The sequence below is a fragment of the Chaetodon trifascialis genome, chromosome 15 (assembly GCF_039877785.1).
Source record: "Chaetodon trifascialis isolate fChaTrf1 chromosome 15, fChaTrf1.hap1, whole genome shotgun sequence".
Taxonomy (NCBI): Eukaryota; Metazoa; Chordata; class Actinopteri; order Chaetodontiformes; family Chaetodontidae; genus Chaetodon; species Chaetodon trifascialis.
Window position 1 is genome coordinate 21,659,551 of NC_092070.1, and position 20,631 is coordinate 21,680,181.

The window sequence follows — 20,631 nt, forward strand, 5'->3', positions numbered from 1 at the left end:
CTCCTGTCCTGTCTCCTGTCTGAGGTGTTTTCTGCTATAACGACCCTGACACTGATGTCTCCACGGGTTAAAAATACCTGGAACATGAATACTTAATAACAAGACAAGGCGTGGAGAGGCTCATTAGGAGCCTGTCTCCCCACTCTGTCCTCCAACTCAAATCTGACATGCTAATATCAGCTCCAAAGTGACGGAGTTGAAAAGTTTTAAACGACAAAGATCATCAGTCACATCTGTCAGAAAGAAAAAAAAAAAAAGAGCAGAGTGCGTTCATTTCTCAGTCTTTCCCGTCTGATGCATCGATTTGGGGGTGTGTTGATGTATAGCCGATTCGTTTATAATTCACAGCGAGCCACTTCTTTGTCGCACCAACTGTGAATGAATGGCTAATTAGGCCGCTTGTGGTGTCTAAAAGGGAAATGCGCCTGACTGAACCACCTTATTGACACACACACGTGCGTCTGCAGGCTCACAGACACACGCAACAAACAGATGCAGCAGCCGTCAATCAAAGGCAAGCCACGTCTTTCTACGGCTGTCACAACGCCAACATGGGAACCTCATTGCCCTGCAGCGGTGAGGACTAAGCATATAGCTGTGGTGTTCATGCGTGTGTGTGTGAGTGTGTGAGTCCTGTCATTTGCCCATTCTGACTCTTTTACCAAATTCACATCCAGCTTTTAAAACATAAGCACGTGTGTGTGTTTTTGCGTGTGTGGGTCTCGGCCGCGCTGTGTGCAGATGACTTGGACCGCTGCTCTAAACTGCAGATATTAAACGTGTCAAGTGCTGTGATTTATTCCTCCTTATCCCCGAAGAGTGAGCCTGTGGGAATCAGGGGAAAAAAAGATGGCAAATAACATCAGCGCTCATCTTTCTGTGTTGCATTTTAATTTCAGCTTGTCTGCTTTACAGCAGGGACAACCACTGTTGACATGCCTTGAAAATAATGAATGGCTGACTGCATTGATTTTTCCATGCATACATTAACATAATACTCGACCGTGGGTTGTGTGTGTAGAACGTGTAAATATTGGTTCTTTTAAAGCCAGCGTCTCCGGCTGGATAGTGATGGAATGAGTGGTTCATCTTGGAGAAGAAGCGTAGCCCGACCAACCCCCGGGGACATCCCTCTCATTGCTTCCCCTAACGTAACCAGGCCAAAGATCGAAGGACCAATCAATACCCGCCTCACTGCCGCAACCTAACCCATGACCTGCGACGCAATCCAATGCTCAGAGGCTTGGATAATCACTGGGCTCTGCGGAGACAGCTGGTGTCACCAGGGATTGGAAGATGGAGATCCATCTGCAGCTCAGAGAGAAGTTTAGTGGAAACCAACCACAATGACCTCATGTGCCCTCACAAGGAATCAATAGCTATGAGCTCTATTCATCACACAAACGTGCTGTGTCACAGCAGGATGTGCGCTTTGTTTGAGTACTCGCCTCTGGTTGGACACGTCATGGTCAGCTGTGTCACAGATTGGCATGCAGCGGCGTTATGCGGTGTCTTTTCTGGAAGGTTTGGCCTTCCTGTGTGTGCAGATTCAGTTGTGCACCTGTCAGCTTCAGGGGCTGCGTTGTCTGTTGTGTTGCTGCTTGTATACGTGATGTTGGTCAGAAGGGGTGTGTCTGCACATTTAGTGACATTACATTTAGTCACATTCGCCACTTCCTTCCTCTCTGAAGTATCATCTGGTGTTTCCCTTGATCACCAAAAAAAAGACACCACTAACTTCTACAACTACAAACGAGTCCTTTTTAGATATTACATATTACACTTTTAAGCTCAATCAAAGGCTCATTTTTCTGTAAAAAATCCCTGCTGTACCTGACCTGGGATCTGGATTCCAGAGTAAACGTAAGAAGCTTGTTGATTAGTAAGAGTTCAAGCCACCGACATCAGAAAGTCACAATTAGGCATAAATGAAAAGCTCATGCAGCTCAGAGGTGGTGTTTTAGGCATGATCCCACAGTGAACACTTCCCTTCTCTCAAACCTGGAAACATGAGTTATGGCTTTCCTCTACGCTCCGTTTATCTATTTACTCCCTCTTTCCCTCCTTATCTGTTTATTTCTTTTTGGGTCCTTTCTGCTGTTTTACAGCTGCCTTCGCCCAGCTACATTGTGCCTGATAAGCACTTTTTCCTCCCCGGACGAACCGTTTGTCTCACGCTGCCTCTTCTGTGAAATTGTACTTGTCACACGCAGGCGTGCGTCTTGACGAAATACGGTCGCACAAACTCAAACGCACACACATTTTGCCATCAGAGGCTCGGAAAGACGGCGAACGCCACCCCCCCCCACCACCAACCCGCTTTGTTTCCCACTTTTCAATTCCTCACTTCACAGCCTCCTCGCTGAAGGCTGTGAAGTGAGGAAAGCAAGAGAACTTTTTCTGAGACATTATTTGAAATCCATCTTCAGACCCTGAAAAGTCTTTTACTTTTTAATCACACTCTTTCAAAGGACTTTTAATCACACTCTTCCTGCACTGTACTGTATTGTGCTGTGTGTGTGTGCGTGTGTGTGTGTGTGTGAGAGAGAGAGAGAGAGAGAGACAGTGATGTGGGCAGTGAGTGAAAGCCAAGAGAATAAAGAGAGACCCCATCATTACATGCAGACTTTCTGTCGTTCCATTAGAAAGAACAAAATGACCCTCATCACCCTGTCTTCCCTACAGAGACATAATTGGGTTTTCAGGGGAAAATTTCTTAGGACCTAAATTGCATTTGTTCTGTCTCCTCCCTGTGCTGCCCTGCTTGGCCCACCCCTGCAGCGAACAGTCCACGAAGGCTCCACAGGAAATAATTATTCCTGCTGTCACACACTAATGATCATGGCTACTTAACTGCATCCCCGCATGGAGAATAATAATAATTCTGCCGTGATGGGTGTCATCAACTTATATATGAGGCCAATTTCTTTGGATGTAAGCAGGACGAGGTTGTGAAATCATTAGGAAAGTTCAGAATAAGCCATCGGTCATTGGATTGTCTGATTTCTTTTTGTCCTCCGGTGCTACTTGACACATGTGTGGTTAATCACCTCAGTTAAATAATAGAAGGATTTATTCACACGACCAGGAAGGTAATTGTGAGCATGGCTGCATTAAGCTGCCCTGGCACCCTGAGCAAAAATGAGCTATGGGCCACTACTGATACATTAGGGTGCATTATTTATAACTGTAAATAGGATATTGATGCATGTTCCCAACTAAATATTGTGGAAATTAAATTCTTAAAAAAGATGTAAGTACTCTCGTTTCATTGAGATATATACTGAGCGACAGAAGTTATTTTCCAGTAATTCCACCCCCTCCAAAATTTGTGAAAGATCAACCCCAAACTGCAATGTGATGTCACGTTCAGCCACCAACACCTTGACATATGAATACAGCAATCAGCTGTGGACTGTTATGAGGATGAGGAGAGTAGAATTACTTCAACAGTAGAAATCCTACCTGCAGTACTTATAAGGTAGCAGTACAGTGGTGCTGGTACTTGAGTCTAGATTATGACTGACTGGACCTAGTCTGACCAGGTCTCCTTCAGTCTGGGTTAGTTGGTATTAACAATCAACAGATAAAATCACACATTTTGCTTCCCATCATTCTAAAAAAAGACCTTTTTAAACACACTCAATCTTTGCAACTGACATCAGCGACCAGTGATGTCACTTGTGTATCGCCTGAGACAGAAGAAGGATGGTGTAGTGGTGTAGAAGAAATTGATGAAAAACTGACTGAACTGGTGCCACAGAATAAAGTCTGCTACGACTTTACAGTGCAAATGTTCTTGCATATAAACAGTGGAAGCTGCTGGTTGCTCTCCACGCTTGATTTGGTACAAGTACTTACCACAATCGGTGTTCTTGTGGGATTCCCTGTCATTACTGTCTTCCTGTATTTACTCAGTCATAAAGTTTATACTCCTCTCTGGCTGTCAAAGAGTAAAAAAGCTGTGAAAGTTGGGGGAAATAATCTTCATGTGTGCTTTGTCCAGTCTTTGTGAGCTCCAGCTAGTCTTCAGATTTGTCCCAAACTTAAGCTGTTGTTAAGCTAGCAGGTCAAATGGCTCCGACGGACAGTCTTGGCTGTCACTGTGGAGACTCTGGGATAATGAAGCCATGATCACTTCCAATTTCAGAGCTTTCATCTACTTGTATTTTCACGTGTGAGACTGACTTTTTGCGGCGCTATCGAAAGAGGTATCGAGCATCATATTTTTATTGTAGTGAGACAACACAAGCAACCACTGCTGCAGCTTCAACATCAGCTGACAATGACTTCTGTGGGAAAGATGTATCACCTTTTTTGTTTGGTTGCCACCCCCTCCCACACAGAAATGGACTAACCTGAACAAGATTTCACTTTGCTGAATGAGCGAGGTGAAAACTTTGATGTTACCGTCAGCCACATGAAAAGCTGGGAGCTGCTACCACCTGGTTTTAGGGCACAATGGTTGGTTGACAGTGGAATAGAGTGAGAGGAATAGAGATTAGAGGAGAATGAGCTTCAGCTTTATTGATGAATGATAAAAACAATAATCAAACTAAGATGCGCTGAACAGTCGGTCGCTCTCATCAACTGTTTGTGCTTTGCCTGAAATCGTCGCATTCAGTTTCACTATTGACTGTCTCTGTGCTTCATCTGAGGTCGTCTGTCTTGTAATGAGCCTATTTCTATTCACTGTTGTGTTTGGTAAATCACACACAGCATAAGAACAGCGAACACCCATGTGTGCAGTGAGCAAGTGTACAAACACACACAGCAGGCTCTGTACACGGCTAAATTAGAGGTGTACAGAGCAGTTTAGCCTCTGTTAAACTGAGTGGGTGGTCGGAGCTGTACGTTCATAATGAGAGGGGGAAGGTCTATGCAACTGTGCAGTTGAAGCTGGGAAAAAACCCCCTGCCATTGATTTTCCTGTCTTTGTGCTGCTGCGGTGGTGAAATTAAGGCTTAGGTGATCTGAGCACTTAAGATATGCCGATCCAGTGGTGTTGACGAAGCTTTTCGTGAAATTACATCCATACAGTGTTGATATTTTTAAGCCCTGCTTCTCCTGCTCTAATCTCCGTTTGCTCTTTTTAACTGTTACGGGATTGTGCTCCAATTCCTCTGGCTGTTGATACACCTGGATGAAAGGATCAAACTTAGATGAAGCAAAGTTTGTGGTCGTCTGCTTGGACGTATAGAATAGAGAGAAGACCACTTAATCCACTGTTTGTCAGACGTGATGCCTCAGTGAGCCTGTGTGTGGAACGATGGATGGACTGTAATCAGCCTCCATTCTTCGATAAACGCCTTCATATTTCTCTCTCTGCAACAGCGCAACTCATTATCCTCTGTCTCTCTCTCTCTCTCTCTCTCTCTCTCTCTCTCTCTCTCTCTCATATGCACTTTATGCCCAGAGAAAGGATTGCCAAGAGGACAAAATTCATGCATTCGCAACAGCCTTTAAAAAACTGCATTGCATTGAACTCTTGGATTACTCACCTGGAAACACTGTTGCATTAGCAAACAGCTCATCGATGTCTTTTTGATGTGACAACAATAAAAACAAGGGAGAGAAAGATCAAACAGCATTTATTATCATCTTTATAGAATTTCTATTTAGATAAAACTAAGATTGACTATTCATTGCAGTGTTGCATACATTAAACAATGGATTTAGTGTATACATGCACAACTCTTGCAGGATGATTGAGTTCGCGTTAAGCATGAAGTTTGTGGTTTTTCTTGTTTTGTGTGTAACAAAGCCTGCGAATGCCTCTGCAATGAAACACAAAAATCACAGTAATTCCAGTAAAGGTTGTGTCTCAAGAGGAAAACAAATAAATTGTCAGCGAACCTGACAAAGTTAAGTACATCTCTGAATCCATGCGCGCCTCCTCCTGTCTGTCTCTGGTCGGTGGTCAGTGGGAGTCTGTTGTTGTGGGCTGGGACTGTCTGGGTCTCAGCGGTCAGCGTTCATCTTCCGCAGCTTCGCTGGCAAGTTGTCCTCTGGCCTCCCTCCTGCCGACAGCAGAGGGCTGTGCATGGGGACCGGAGCGGGGGACAGTGTAGGTGCTAGGCTGTGCTGGTACAGGTCTCCAGTAGACTGGGTCATGGGTTCGAAGCCCACCTTGAGGGACTTGAGCTGCAGCCGATTCTCCGCCTCAGGTCCCGCCGAGGAGCTGAGGCGTTGGAGCTTTAGGGGCAGGTCTCCCGTGCTGCAGGCCTTCTCCGAGTGCTGGGAGCTGAGCATAAGCACCTTCCTCTGCAGGTCCTCCTTCCCGGAAGAGCTCATCCTCTGCAGCTTGCTCGGCAGTCGACCCCCAGTCCCCCCCTGACGGCCCCTCTCCTCTGATGTGTTGATGCAATCCACAGAAAACACCCGGTCACGCCGGGCACCGTGGCTCTCAGTCAGTGCGGGGGTGGGAGTGGATAGAGGCGAGGGCAGCGAATTCTTCTCTTCGTGCTCCTTGACGCTGTACGGTGGTGTCGGTACCTCGAAGGTGCTGTGGAACTGAGAGTAGTCTACCCTGAAGAAGCCCTCCTCCAGGGACATCACAGGCAGGAAGCGATGACCCCATAAAACCTCGTCCTCGGTATATGATGTCCGTGCCTGGCATGTCATACCTGTAAGAGAGTGACAGCACAGTAATAATACATAAATAAATGAAGTTTAGCTCCAGTGAAACAATTATTGGCTGATAAAGGGGAATGTGAAAGGGCAGCAGTCTCTCCCATTATCTCTTTTTCCGCTCTGGTCTTTCTCATTGCTTTTGAAGTCACTGCTTCATGCCCTTCCTGTGCGATGTACCATCTAGTCCCATTAAGCCACAAACTGGAGATTTAAATAGTGCCAACGACGAATCCACAGGGAAGGTTCCTAAACATTAATGGCTCATGAAAGCAGCTAAACAGAAATTATTATCGACTATTATTACTATTTATGTCTTTCTATATTCTAAGCTTCACCTCTCATGTCCTGAAATGGAATAACAGTATGAGATGACATGAGAGAAGATAAAGGGCATCTTTATGGACCATTTCAGAGAACTTCAGAGCGTTTCGCGTGTTTTGTGCTCTTAATACAGATGAATGAGTGACGCTTGTTATCAGTGTGGCTTGTGGTGTTGATCGTGATAATTGCCAATTTAAAACTGATCAGCGTAATTAGCAGTCAGCCAGCACCCTTCCCACAGCAATACATCAATGGCAGGAGCCGTGGGTCCTGTCTTTATATTAATGTTGTTTATTGTGAATTGTACTGGCCTGAATCACTGCTCAACTATCATCTATTTGCAAACTAACGTTCGGCTCTTTGGCAGCTCTTTTATTAGTTTGCATATTTGCCCAGAATTCAAGGATGGCCTATCGAGAAGCAAAGATTTTCCAGTAACGCTGGTGCCTGTGTGTCTGCTGCATTCAGGATGCTCGCGAACATCACAGATAACACTTTTTCCCATTTGACCTCTGCTCTGGTAAAATAAATTTCTTGACATTTGAATGCTCGCTGGAGGTCCTTCGCGATCGATAAGCACTTAGCACATAGTTTTTTCTGATCCGCTGGCTCTGCTTCAATCCGAGCTTTTCTGTTAAACACTACAGTTAGCTGTGGAGTAGGAGTCTGATCCCGTCCCTCTGAGGGATGATATGAGCAGTGTTATGTCACAGCCTGGTGCTATTCCAGGCTCACTACTCATCTTGATCCACAGAAAACCTTCAGCAGTCCTATATCTACAGAAAGGTCATTTTTATTCTTAATTAGCCCAGAGGCTTGGCTTAAATCACAAAGGTTAGTCTGGGGTAATTTTCCAGCTGTATTCTGCTATCTTACCAGGAGAATGACTGTATTTCTGCTGACTGTAGATACATAACACAGCAGTAATACTTGTGCAGTGGGTTTAGAGCCTGACAGGCATGCCAGTTTTCTTTCATCATTCGGGCGTCATATGGGTATTCAACCAGCTGGTTAATGTTTACTGCATCTTACATAAAAATAAAAGCCCTCGGCAAAACTATGCAAACTCTTGGCAGACAGTGAGCGGGGCGTCCCTGAAGAAGACTTTATGTAAAATTCCTGGCAGTGGCCTTCACTGGCACTGTTCACAGAGTACATTATGATGCTTTCTTCTGAGGCTCTGTTTGAATCTGACCACTGTTACTTAGTCAGACACTGAACACACACACACATGCAGAGAGGTGTGTGTCATCTGCATATCAGTGAAACCTGCAGATGGAGCTGATATTCCAGAGCAAATAAAGTATAAAGGGACTTGCTGAAACCCTGTACGCAATGCTTTACAAAGGTTTGTACTGCTCCGTTCACACATTCTGCTGTTTCTTAGAGTCTTCGCTTGGTACCTAGAAACCAGGTTCTATTGATATTCAGTCTAATTGGGTCCAGGTAGGCATGTCTCATACCCAGGTGGGTCTGAGCAGACTCAGTTCTGATCATGTGGAGGTCTTAATCATGAGAAAAATGTAGTTTTTGAGACATTGTGTTGCTGATCTTTTGGCCTCAGTTGCTCGTTACTTGATGAATCATGCGGCTACCGGTGTTGTGTCTGTTTGTGCTGACTGTAATTTAGTTTGGTGGTAGCTATCCTCGGGTCGGACAAAGGATGACCTTTCCACTAAGGCCTGTTTTTGGAAAATTAGTTTACATACATCAGGTTCTAGTGTGTTTTGCATGGCTCCATTTTGGTGAGTACTTTCTGTTTTCCAGATGAAGAGCATTGATTCAAGACATCCTGAACTCAACAAAGAAATGTTTAACGTGGTTATGTTTCAGCTAGTTTTGTCGCAGTATTGAGTCAATGCGCATGAAACAATAAACAGTGTAACTGTGGAGCTTATGTTTTCTGTAGAGGCTAAATTCTCTATTCTCTTTATCTGTTCAGGCTCATAAATGTTTCAAACCTGACAGAAAAACCTTCAGCTTTGTGGAGTAATACACCTCCAACACAAATCTCTTTCTGCTTTTCGTCTGACGTGTAAAAGCAGAATCAGTGCTGCCTGTTATGACCTGTTTGCACAGAGCTAGTATTACCTGGAGACTTCTAGTAATTTGTCATAATGGTGGAGGTCAGCTGTGATCTTAATCCTGCATAAATCTGCCACGTCCAAACAAAGACTTCATGTGATAATATTAGTCCCATGTGATTCGGCGTCTGTGTGATTTGGGGTCATATTTCTGTTTGAACATATCAGCAGTCAGACGACTAAAGAAGTCTGAAATCATAATATGTTGAACAGCAGTCGGCCTGTGCTGTGAGGCTATATGGATGTTTAAAATGAGCCACAAAAGGTTCAAGTACCGCAACAGAGCTGATCTAAATGTGTATTTATGCTTAGAACAGATGCAGAAATTAGACAAAACAACTCTAAACTATTATATTAATGTGGCTGCAGAAGAAAAGACACTTTGATTCTGAAATGTTGTACAGCCTTGACATCATATCTGAGGGATAATGTTCGCATATTTGAGTTAAAAGAATTGCTTATCACATCTGAATGCGGTGCATGAACCCCAGACGTGGCAGTTCATTCCTAAACCCCATGAGGCCTCCTGGTAATAATTGTCTAGAGCGAACAGGGTTTAAGACGTAAACTAAAACTGACAAGTGTTTTGTCAATTCCGGTCGAAACATAATTGGAATGAGTTGGGGAGACAATCAACTAGCTTGAACAGCTGCATCAGCAGCGGCTGGATGTGAGAGGACGGCTCTAAATGTGTCCGGGTTAATGGGATGTGCATTGTGGCCCACTGAAGGTGACACTTGCAGGGCTTCCCTCCTCTTCTCCTCAGCTCGGAGTGCCCCAGCCCTGCGACAATAAAGTTGCGGTTTCACCCTGATTTAATGGTATTATCAGCAGAGCACAGATCGCGTTGCCTGCATGCCTCTACGCTTCCCTGCTGATCCCTCCCTCCTGCTCTAAGCCTATTCAGCTCTGTGGTTTCTTCTGCAGCGGTGGCAAACTGAGGGCTACGGGGGATGGATAGAAGCAGAGCGAAAAAGAAAAGAGACAGATAGATTTACTTGTATTGGACTTCAGGGAAGAATCACTCTGTTAAATATGCAGCAGAGAGAACAGTGTCGGCGCTGAGAGCGCTCCAGCATGGCTGCCGGTAGTTTACAGTGGAGGCTGTACAACAATGTCTCACAGGCTCAGAATTACCTCTGCTCTCAGCTGTCATCTGAAAAATGGAGTGGAACTTCGACTAAAGCCTCATCTCATTCATCAAAGTGACACGCACATCTATGACCACAGGCCTTTATTATGCATAGGGTGGGCATAAACCAATTCTGCAGTAATAAAATATCCCTCATAATTCAATCAGGGTGTCATTCTTATGTGTTGTTCTCAATTTTTTTTCAGCCCAAAACTGGGAAGGCGGGGAAATGAGATTTTCTCTATGACGAGTGTCTATCTGTTCTGTAGGTTGATAATGATGTGAATTTACATTTAGAGAGGAGTGAAGGAAAGGAGTGATGAGGATGGACTGGAGGCAGATACAAAAAAAAAAGGAAAGAAGTGAAGGTTTAAATCTCACCGGTGGTCTCCACGATGCCTTCAAGGATAACGACGATCTCAAACTGCTCATTCATGAGAGAGCGCTGGGACAGGTCGAAAAAGGGGCTCTTGGGATTGATTTCGTGGCATATGGTGAGAGGGGACACCAGGAAGAGCTGGTCTGCACCGGTCCCGAAACCAACATCCAGTTCACACTGATCCAGAGGCAGGAACTCACCCTCGGGTGTCTGACGAGACTGAAAGACGGACGCGAGAGAGGCAAGTGGACGAAGACAGAGGGAAGGAAGTGAAATAAAGACAGAGAAGAAGACGGAAGACACAGGAAAGAGAGGATTAGATGCATGTTATCACAAAGCAGAGGAAGAGAGATTCTTGATCTGGAACCATTTGTCTTCCTTTCATCTATAAATCTTCAATCCAGCAGTGAAAGAAGTACTTTGATCTTCTTCTTCTTCAGAAACAGTAGTAATAGCACTATTTAAATTCTAAATACGTTACATTATAAGCCCAAGTATTAGCAAAAAAACACAGCTAAAGTATCACAAATAAAAGGACTCTATATTCTTAAATAAACATTTTTAGATTATTAGTATTAATGTAGCGGGTCGAGGTGGAGCTACTTTTAATTACTTTATCTACAGTTAGTACAGTGAGTAAATCTGAGATGAGACCAATTTGTGGGATTTTAAGATGATTAATGGGAGAGGAAATGTATTTCGTACTTCGAAATGTACTTTGTTACTTTCCACCACCACTTGATTTCTCAAATCCCTATTGGTTCCCGGTTTGCAGTGGCCACAGACTTGGCACTTCACATTGATTTGTGGAAAAACGTATGAGACAGCCGCGTTCAGACAGGATTTACCCACAGAGTGTTAACTGGTGCGGAAGCATTTAATTGCCCAGATGATGCTGAAGCACCGCGCCGAGGTCCTGGATGTATTTTCTCCTTTCCTGTCTTATTCTCTCCAATCAATCTGTCCACCTTCCCGTTTGCTTTGCGTCTGTTTTTTATTCTTTTTCCTGCCAATGTCTTAACATCTTCCTCTCACAAAAGAAGCTTTTTTAAAAGCTTTTCTATATTAATTTTACATTATAAAAGCAAGCAAAAAACAGGCTTATGTGTTTCACGACATTTAATGGAAAGAAATTTTCAGATATTAAGCTTTGAAAATCGTCACCTTTTAGAATATACGGAGCAAGGTGGATTTCTTTTTGTGTTTTTAAAGCACATCTTTCTTTTCTACTTAAAATAGCATCACAACTTTCTTTTTAAGCCAGCAATTAACGTTAGAATAACAACAACAAAAATCAGTGTCAACTTGATTTTGTTACAAAGGACTTAATGGCAAAAAGCAAAAAGCCCATTTTTTACACTCTTTTCTTTCACTCTCTCTTTTTTTTTACATTGTTACACCTCCAGCCAATAATTGGGATGCGTCAGCCATCCAGCCATCCACCCCCACACACACACACACACACACACACACACACACACACACACACACACACACACACACACACACACACACACCATCCTCCACCACACACAGCTTCATAATGATCTCCCACACAGATACACACACAGTCCCACCCCCTTCTCTACAACCCTTTCTGCCATTTCTGGATCTTTTGTTCTCTTTCTAAATCCTAAAATAATCGACACATTATTCCCACAAAAGCAGTTTCCTCTTTCAGTCTTTATCTCTGAGTCAGTGTCATCTGGTGATAATAAAACAGAGAAGTGGATCATCTTTGACTCCAGCGCACCGTAACTTCAAAGGCTTCATTTCTTCCATCTGTTGCTACACCTTTCCAGACTCACGTGGAGCCGCAGGCTGCACATAGAACGGCTGCAATCACGCTCGATTTCCCATCGAAACTCTTTTTGTCATAATCTTTGAAACAGGAGGTCCTTCATTTCAGACAGATGAAGACAAAAAAGTCTAATCTGTAGCCAGCAAACTCAGATTTTAGCAACTGCAACTGTTGCTAGCAGCGGTAGCTAGCTAATTAAGCTAATGTTAGCCCTGCTTCCACCTGAACCATTTTGCAATGAGAATTTTTAAAACAGTTGTAGATATGCACTTGATGCTACATAGCGTGCTAAAACAGTGAAGCCACAGCTAGCTACATGTCTCAGGCTAACAGCTAGCGTCCTCATTTCGAAATAAGGGAACAAAATTGATCATGTATTACATTGTAGCGTTCATTAGTGTGAATATTCTAAGTATTATAAGGTAAAATGTAAGATGTAGCTGCTTAGCTTGGCTGCTTTTATTTTCAGATAATGTGTTTTCACTTTTAACGTTAAAAAAGGAGAGGCTTTCTAGGACTAGCTGAGGTGCTAGGTGAGGTGGCAAACATTATCTCGGGTTAGTGTTGGCTGGAGTTGCCGGAAACATCCCTCAGTCTAACGAGCTAAACAGATCTGCTAACATTAGCCTCTAATCACACACAGGACTGGCTTCTACACATTAGATGTGTCAGTCATGAAGGGGACAAACCTGTAAGGCCACAAGCTTGTTAACGATGTGCTCATCGGCCTTGTAATTAACTAGATTAGGTCATTGCTGTAGGTGGTAGGCTAGTTTTCTGGACATGCTAGCAATTGCAGGGTATGTTAGAGTGGACAAACTGTTTAATTGTGTGTTGAGGTTTTGAATCCTTGTGCTCTAATTTCATAAAATGACTTCGATGGGACACTTGTGGCATCGTGCAGGTGTTTCTAACTCGTTTCTGGCCTGTTTATCAAACAGCTTTGCAGAATCAAGGTTAAAAAGATGGGAATTTCTGTCAAGCTTCAAAAGGTGAGCAAACGATTGTCGTCCATCAAGTTGTAAACCAGTCGGATTTCAGTTGTTTTACTGCATCTCTGGTCATCTCTCATCCACCCATCTAAACCACCCCTGTGCTATAGCGTCTGGCTTCATCCTGACCTCCCAGTGACATTGCCTGATATTTTATCCCTGTGAGATGCAAACTGTGAATGAAGTGTGAGTAAACAGGCTTTGCATTGCCAGAAAACATTGTGTTCTATTTATATCTCCTGTGAATATCAATGCCATGCTCTTTTGGATTTATGTCGGAGAACGACTTTCATGTCGGGGGGGCACTGTTCACTTGTCGGATGCTTACGGGCAGCTGAACACTGTTTGGCATCGCTCCTCCATGTGGGTTATCTCATGCTAGCAATGTGAAATTCGACTTTTCGCTTTCTATTGTCACTTAAGATTAAAAAGACGGATGACTATATGCAAACACTGACAGCCAAAGCTCCTTAAACAGGCCCCGTTGGCGCTCTCCTACGCGTCTTCATGCACAAAGATTCTCAGATAGCTGAGCTTGTCTTTTGTCTTTTTCTGTAAATCCGACACTCCGACTAATAGATTTTTCTCCCCGAGCTCTGTCGTATCTAGAGAGGGACTATTTTTGAAAAAGAAAAAAAACAAAAAAAAAAACGGACACACATCTGTTCAAAATTCTTCCCATGACTACTCAACCTGTCAGCTGCTCATTATCATGAGAAAGGCAACGCGGTTTTGTTTTGCGCTCACAAAAGGAGCGTTTCAGTGGTGTGAATGATGCTTATGGATGAAGACAGGTGATAAATAAAATTGATTAGAGCTAGAGTGCCCTGATCTTCCTACTCAACTCCACTCAGCCGGGCCTCCATCAATCAGAAGCCTGAGAGGGGGTTTGAGGAGCTTGTAAGGCAATCAGGTCGACTGGCGAGCCAGCCGGTTCACACCGCCAGAAACCTGCCTGCTTAGAAAGCTTGGGCCATTTCACCCAATCCAGCAACGACTCAGTGAGATGAATTGGTTAAATCGAGTCAGGATTCAAATGAATTGGACAATCCAGTGTTGGACGGACTGCACAGTTTTCTCCTGGTCTCATAAGATGAGAATATGTGCATGTGCACATGTACATTTACTCAAGTATTGTGCTGAAGTACATATTTGGTTCCATTTGCTCCTAGTTTATACTTGTGCTCCAATACTTTCCGCTGTTTGAAAACTGGACAAGCATAAATTAGTGATTTGATTGCACCTCACCGAAGCTACCTGTGAGCCAGGTGAACAGGGATTCTTGCGCTGCTATGATTCACTCTTTTATGACATAATGAACAGAAATGCAGCTTAATGACAACACCTGTGCTGTGTTATTGGCTACACTGACATTTAAAATGAGCGATCGCTGCACGGCTCTGAGGCGACAGAAAGCTTTTCTCTGGATCGTACTGCTGCACAGTTCCTAGAATCCACAAAAAATAAGCATTAAACATTAACACAATAACTGTGAAGGAAAGCTGTGGGCAAACCCATGAAAACTGTTTTTTTCAAGTTTCTGTGTGCATTAATGGCACAGCTGCTCACACACATAATTGAGTCTTCTGCTGCATCTTCTCATCTGCTGGGAAAACATTGTGACCCACCCAAATCTTGGTCGACCAATTACTGTTTCACATTTCCGACTCACAGAAGTCACAACTCACTAAGCTGACAACAAAGACACCAGTTGGTCCATAAGAAGTCCAGGAGAGACAACCTTTTTTTTGGCTAAAATCACGGTGATTTTTGGACGACCCACAGTTCAGTGCTTTGTTATTTCGTCAGTAATTGGATGCAAACTCAAGCCTCTGGCATTCAAGTGAGACAAACTACAAACCCATCCACCAGTTCAGACGCCACACTTCAACTTCCCACCTTGCTACATGAAGGGCATAATATCACAAAAGTTGTCGGCTGCAGAATTGTAACACGAAGGTCATTTTTATGCATAATGGGCTGCGTTTGTAAAGCTCTGAAAGGATTAACTAGATGGTGAAAAACTGCAAGATTTGATGGTGGATCCAGTGAGGAGGCATGTGAAGTCATACTGATTAGGTGACTGTTGAGGCTTAGAGCACATCACAATTACAAATTTAATCCATCAAACCAGGAAAACAGGTATTAGATGTTTGAAAACGCTAAGCCTGAAATGTACTTTGTCTGTCTTCTGTTCTGGTTTTGTTTTCTTCCTTGTAAAGCGTTTAAATCCTCAACTCAGCGACTTTGGCGTCGTTTGGCAGAAATGGTGTCACAATGTTCTTGGCCAAAAATGTGTTTTGTTGTGACTGTACTGCCTCTGACTTCTTCTCAGGCGGGGAAAACACTGTAACAAGGCTCATACATTTTTATTGTCAGGAGCCTGAGGATGTAGTGTTTGCTCAAGAATAATAATGCTGTAGTTTAGTGCTTGTAAATTTATGGCTCAGACATTACAAATAATGCACACTCCGCCTCACACACATCTTCTTTTGAACGCCTCGGGAGGAGAGCTTGTGAGGAAACCCAAGATGAAAATTCTGCCTCTATACGTGTGTGTGCTTGTGCACTTTGGAGCAAACACAAAAACATCCTATACATCTGTGTAGACTTTGAATAATTCAGGAGAGGAGCGTGAGCAGTCCAGAGTCTTAAGGCTTTCTGGCTCTGGGGCTTGCTAATCAATGACTGCAGGGCTTCAAGCCTTTTTCCAGCCCTCCACAACCTGATAGTATAATTGCATCTCTATTCTTATTAGAAAGGGAATGGAAATCAATTCTACTTCTTGTGACTAGTGTATGTAGCCCCTCCTGCAATCCTCTCAGGAGGTATGCTGTCTGGAGGATTTTTCTCCCTTGTATGTCTCTGAAATAGAAGGCGCCACTCATACAATGAAAATATTACGAAAAAAAAATGTGTCTGTAATTCTTTTTATGTCTCCTCTCTCTTACTGCGAGCTTCTTTGCAGCTTTCACCACTTTCCATCACTTTCAATCAATCCCTTCACTCTCACCCTCCTCCTAAACTCCCAGTAACGCCACAGTCATATTTTCAGCCAGGATGTTCCACCACGATGCCCTCTGAGGCTGTCATGGATGCCCTGCAAAGCTGCATTTCAGCTGCTTATGGTGGGACTGTGGATGACAGCTTCCATTGGTCTGTCTCTCCCTTCTTTCTGCTGGCTGCTGTCATCCAGTAATCACCCACGACAGTTCAGCCGAGCTCTGGCACGCCGACTTACTGTCCAAACAAAACAGCACAAACAAGTGGCTCCAATTTAAACCATCTTTGTCAGATTGAACCTGTCGTCTTCGTGGATCATTGAGCCTGACATTTCAGGCCATCTTGGTCCGCTTGTTTGGTCCACACCAGGGTTCGATTGACAGCTTTCACACCAGCCCAAACGAACTGTGCTAACCAAGCACATGCACCGGGGTTCAGTTTAACTGAAGCAGGTTGGTGTGAAAGCACCTGAACCTTGGTCTTGTAGTCATTTTAGTCATTGAACAACAACAGGCTTTGGACAGTGCAGGACAAAGCCTTTGTTAAACAGGAAGTGGTTGCATACTATAATTATTACTTTATGGAAACACACATATGGACGCTTGTTCAGGACCCCTTAGCATCACTTTTTAAGGCAACTTTAGCATCATTTTTCAACATGCTGAGTAGTCCGTTAGCCCTCTATAGACAGCCTGTTGTGTCAAATGACATAGTAAAAAGAGCAAGAAAAGCCCACATATGGAGGAGGTTGGGGTGGTTGTATGGGCCAATCACAGGACTTTAAGTGGGTTGTGTCCTGTGTGAAAGCAAAAGTGAAGGTTGATTGCTTTTGTAAGTGAAGTAACGTAACATACATAACTTTTTCTAATACAAGTAGTTTTGTGGCCTAATTCTCAAAGTTTGCACATGCTTATTACTGTTCTCAAGCCTGACTTGTCAATCAGACATTGCATTTTTATTATTGCTAACTTGACCATGGAGCCATGCACATTGAAAGATGGCATTAAGGTGAGGAGGAACTTGAGAAAGGCTCAACTTCATGCAAATGTCCTTCGATGCAACGAGCTAGAGACGCTCAAGAAACAGAATCACGTTGGGTTTTCTACTCCCGCTCCACTACAGACAAGTACTTGCTGATTGTTGAATCAATGGCCTTCTACTTTGACTAAAACTGTGGTTGCTAAATGCTTAGCTGATAGGGAATGGAGTCAAGACCATCCTTTACTTATACATGCAAAGCTTCTGTACTCACACCTGCAGAGGTGAGTGCTCTGTGGGGTCCCATAAGAGGACCTGGACCATGTTCTCAGAAACTAGTGTTACTTTGTTACAATTTCATACAAATAAAAAACACCAAGGGTTTCAGAGAACCATCAAAAACATTTTCACATCGTGAGGTGCGATCAAAGATGTTTTGAAGTAGATATTGACTTCATATCGGAGAGCTGTTCATTTACTCTGTGTTCGTTGCAGCCTGATGAACAAGTCATCAGGAAAACCCTTTCACAAAGTCCCTCCCTCACACACAAACACACTCAGCGTCTATACAAGTTCCTCTGCCAGGGTTTTATATGACGAGGCATGACTTGAGGAGGGTTGCAGTTCAACAGCACCACCAACATTTCTACACAGGGACTGCACTGAAAGCACCCAGGCTGAAATATCACTGAGCTTTTTATTTCAGGGGTTTCAAAAAATGTACGTGCCATGTGATATCTGACAGTATGTTAAGCCTAAACAATGCCTTTGTTCCTGCACAGTGACTCCCTTATTTTTCTAATTTTTGTCTTCTGTGCTCTGGCAGAGCTGCTGCAAAAATCTCGATTCTTTGAAGCGAAAGAATAAGGTTAGACCACAAAGCCCTGAAGCAAAACTAAAAAACACACTACGGAGCACAGAGTGGATGCTGTATTTCTTGTATTTCGCAGAGAGAGGGATTGTAAAAATCATGTGAGGTTGGGAGAGAGGTCCTGGAATTTATACTGATTGCATTTCTTGCAGACCAGATGGAAAGGGAAAAGGAGAGTGGCTCTACAGGATAAAAAAAATACCTGAGCCTCGGCCCTTTCTTTTCTGCTGCGATCCCTTTTCCTTTCAAAGTAACACAGATCCTGATTAGTTTTCTTGTGGTCAGGGTGCTTTAGAAATCCCAATGAGCTTATTTAAAACAGATTGTTTTTTACTCTGAGTTGTGTTGCTAACCTGCAGGTGTAGACGTGTGATTGTGAGGCTGCTCACTGTCTCCACGCTTGTAACAGTGGACTGGCTCGCCCCCCCCCCCCCCCCCCCCCCCTCCCTGCCTGCATGCATCATTAAGCTGCCCAACGCTGTGCTGGATGTGGCTGTGCAGACGACAACACAGGCATAAACAAGCTCCAAGCACCTCGCTAATGCTGTTTGTCTTCTTTATGGCCCATTTTGTACATTGAACATGGATGTGGCTGAACGGAGCTCTATTATGATAATTAAAAGAGGGGCCAGTCAACTTTGCTGCTGTTTGAGGCAATTTTCTGCACTGTTGCTTGTTTTCGGGTTGTGAGCTTCATTATTCCCCCAAATCCTCTGACTTCTTCATTAGTGGATAGCCAACGTGGCAGAGTTGATTAGGAGGATTCAAAGCCACAACACTCGGACAGTGGAGTCTTTTTACTGAGCTGTCTTCAAACGTTGTGATGCTTTATAACACGTTTTATATCTCAAGCCAGAGAAATAAAATACGCCCTAAAGAAAGAAATAATGCACTTCTTTATGGAGGCCGTAAATAGCTTTTATGTCTGCGTGCTCCCCCTCAGGAGTGCTGTGTTACTGACCCCGGTGATCTGTGGAAGTGTGAGACTCGCTGCGCCTTCCTCAGGGGCCCATCTCTCTGTCAGCTCTGACACACACCTCTCTGTCCAGGTGTCACCAGCTGAAGAGGAGCTGACGCTGGACACGGCGTCGCCTGGCCGCAGCACAAAAAGACCATCAGCCTTTGTGCTCTTATCTCAGGGGTTTGAGATGCACCTGGCCGCCACTCAGCCTCACCATCCTGCAGCTGAAGGATTATGCTAATGCTATCGTAAGCCACTTTTGTTTAACAGAGCATATTGTGTAGTGGGACCTGCTTACATTTAAGCTCTGAATTAGGTTGATTTTAACCAATGATGTGCAACTCTTCCTTTCGCTTGCATGCTCAGGGGAGAGGAAAGTAAAGGGAATAAAGATGCTTCAGGTATCAGCTGTCAGTCAGGAGCGCAGTCGTTGGGCAAAAAAGAAACGGATGTTTTTTGTTTGTTTGTTTTTTTTTTTTTTACTTTTTAGGGTTCAACACTGCTGATAGATGATAGTACAATCTGATGCACCGGCCGGGAGCCTCACACTTCTCAATTATACCCTATGCTTACTTTCACATAACTTTGTTGTTTTGCTTTATTGGTCGTGCATAGTGCTTGACTTCAGCTCCTACACTTCTCGGTTTGTATCTGGGAGTAATTATCATCAGGGAGTCTCCGGCGCTTGAACTTACCTTTATGAGTTTGCACCTGATCTGCGCGGACACCATGTGGCTGTTCCGCAGGTTGCCCACGCGGAACATGAGGCACAGCTTGCCGTCTCGCTGAGAAATCACCGCGTCCTGACTGAACATGAGCGTCTCCGCGCGTTTCTTGGGTTGAGACATTTTTATGAACATGCAGCCGATGAGAAAGGCGTCGACTATGGAGCCCAGCAGCGACTGGAACAAGAAGAGGATGATGCCCTCCGGACACTTCTCGGTAATGTACCGGTAGCCGTAGCCGATCGTGGCCTCAGTCTCGATGAAAAACAGAAAAGCTGAGGGGAAGTTGTAAACATTGGCCACACAGGGGGTGTAGGACGCGTCGTGGCCGTGATTTAGGTCTCCTCTGATATAAGCGATGATCCACCACATAGATGCCATGACCAGCCAAGCGATCGTGTAAGTTAGGATGAAGATGAGCAGGTTCCATCGCCACTTTAGGTCGACCAAAGTGGTGAAGAGGTCAGAGAGGTACCTGCTGGTCTCCCCGCCGAGGTTTCCGTGCTGCACGTTGCAGCGACCGTTCTTGTCCACGAAGCGCTGGCGTTTCTTCTTGACCGGAGCAGAAAAAGTGGTAGCCCGATTTGTGTTAACCACCTGGTAGTCTTCACCAAATTTTCTACGAAGTGCCGCCATTTGAGCTCTCCAGGAGTAAAATATAAATTACTTGTTGTTTAATCCATGTTTTAGATTGTTTGAGCCTGAACACTGGTTACCTGCAGTGCGTAAAATGCGCCATGGCCACTTTAGC

General features: G+C 44.1%; 2 protein-coding genes across 2 annotated transcripts in view; both read right to left on the reverse strand.

Moving 5' to 3' along the window:
• Positions 1–5,575: 5,575 nt before the first annotated feature.
• On the reverse strand, positions 5,576–20,619 carry kcnj19a (potassium inwardly rectifying channel subfamily J member 19a). Its single transcript, XM_070981936.1, has 3 exons — positions 19,851–20,619; positions 10,552–10,768; positions 5,576–6,626 (listed from the first exon to the last, which is right to left on the reverse strand). Exons 1-3 carry the CDS (start codon positions 20,514–20,516, stop codon positions 5,962–5,964), a joined length of 1,548 nt encoding a protein of 515 aa, XP_070838037.1. The 5' UTR covers positions 20,517–20,619; the 3' UTR covers positions 5,576–5,961.
• asic2 (acid-sensing (proton-gated) ion channel 2) overlaps positions 18,001–20,631 on the reverse strand; it is a 483,037-nt gene continuing 480,406 nt past the window's right edge. Inside the window, exon 11 of the transcript XR_011603130.1 lies at positions 18,001–18,011. The gene's annotated coding sequence lies outside the window, so the exon portion shown is untranslated. The remainder of the gene's footprint in view (positions 18,012–20,631) is intronic.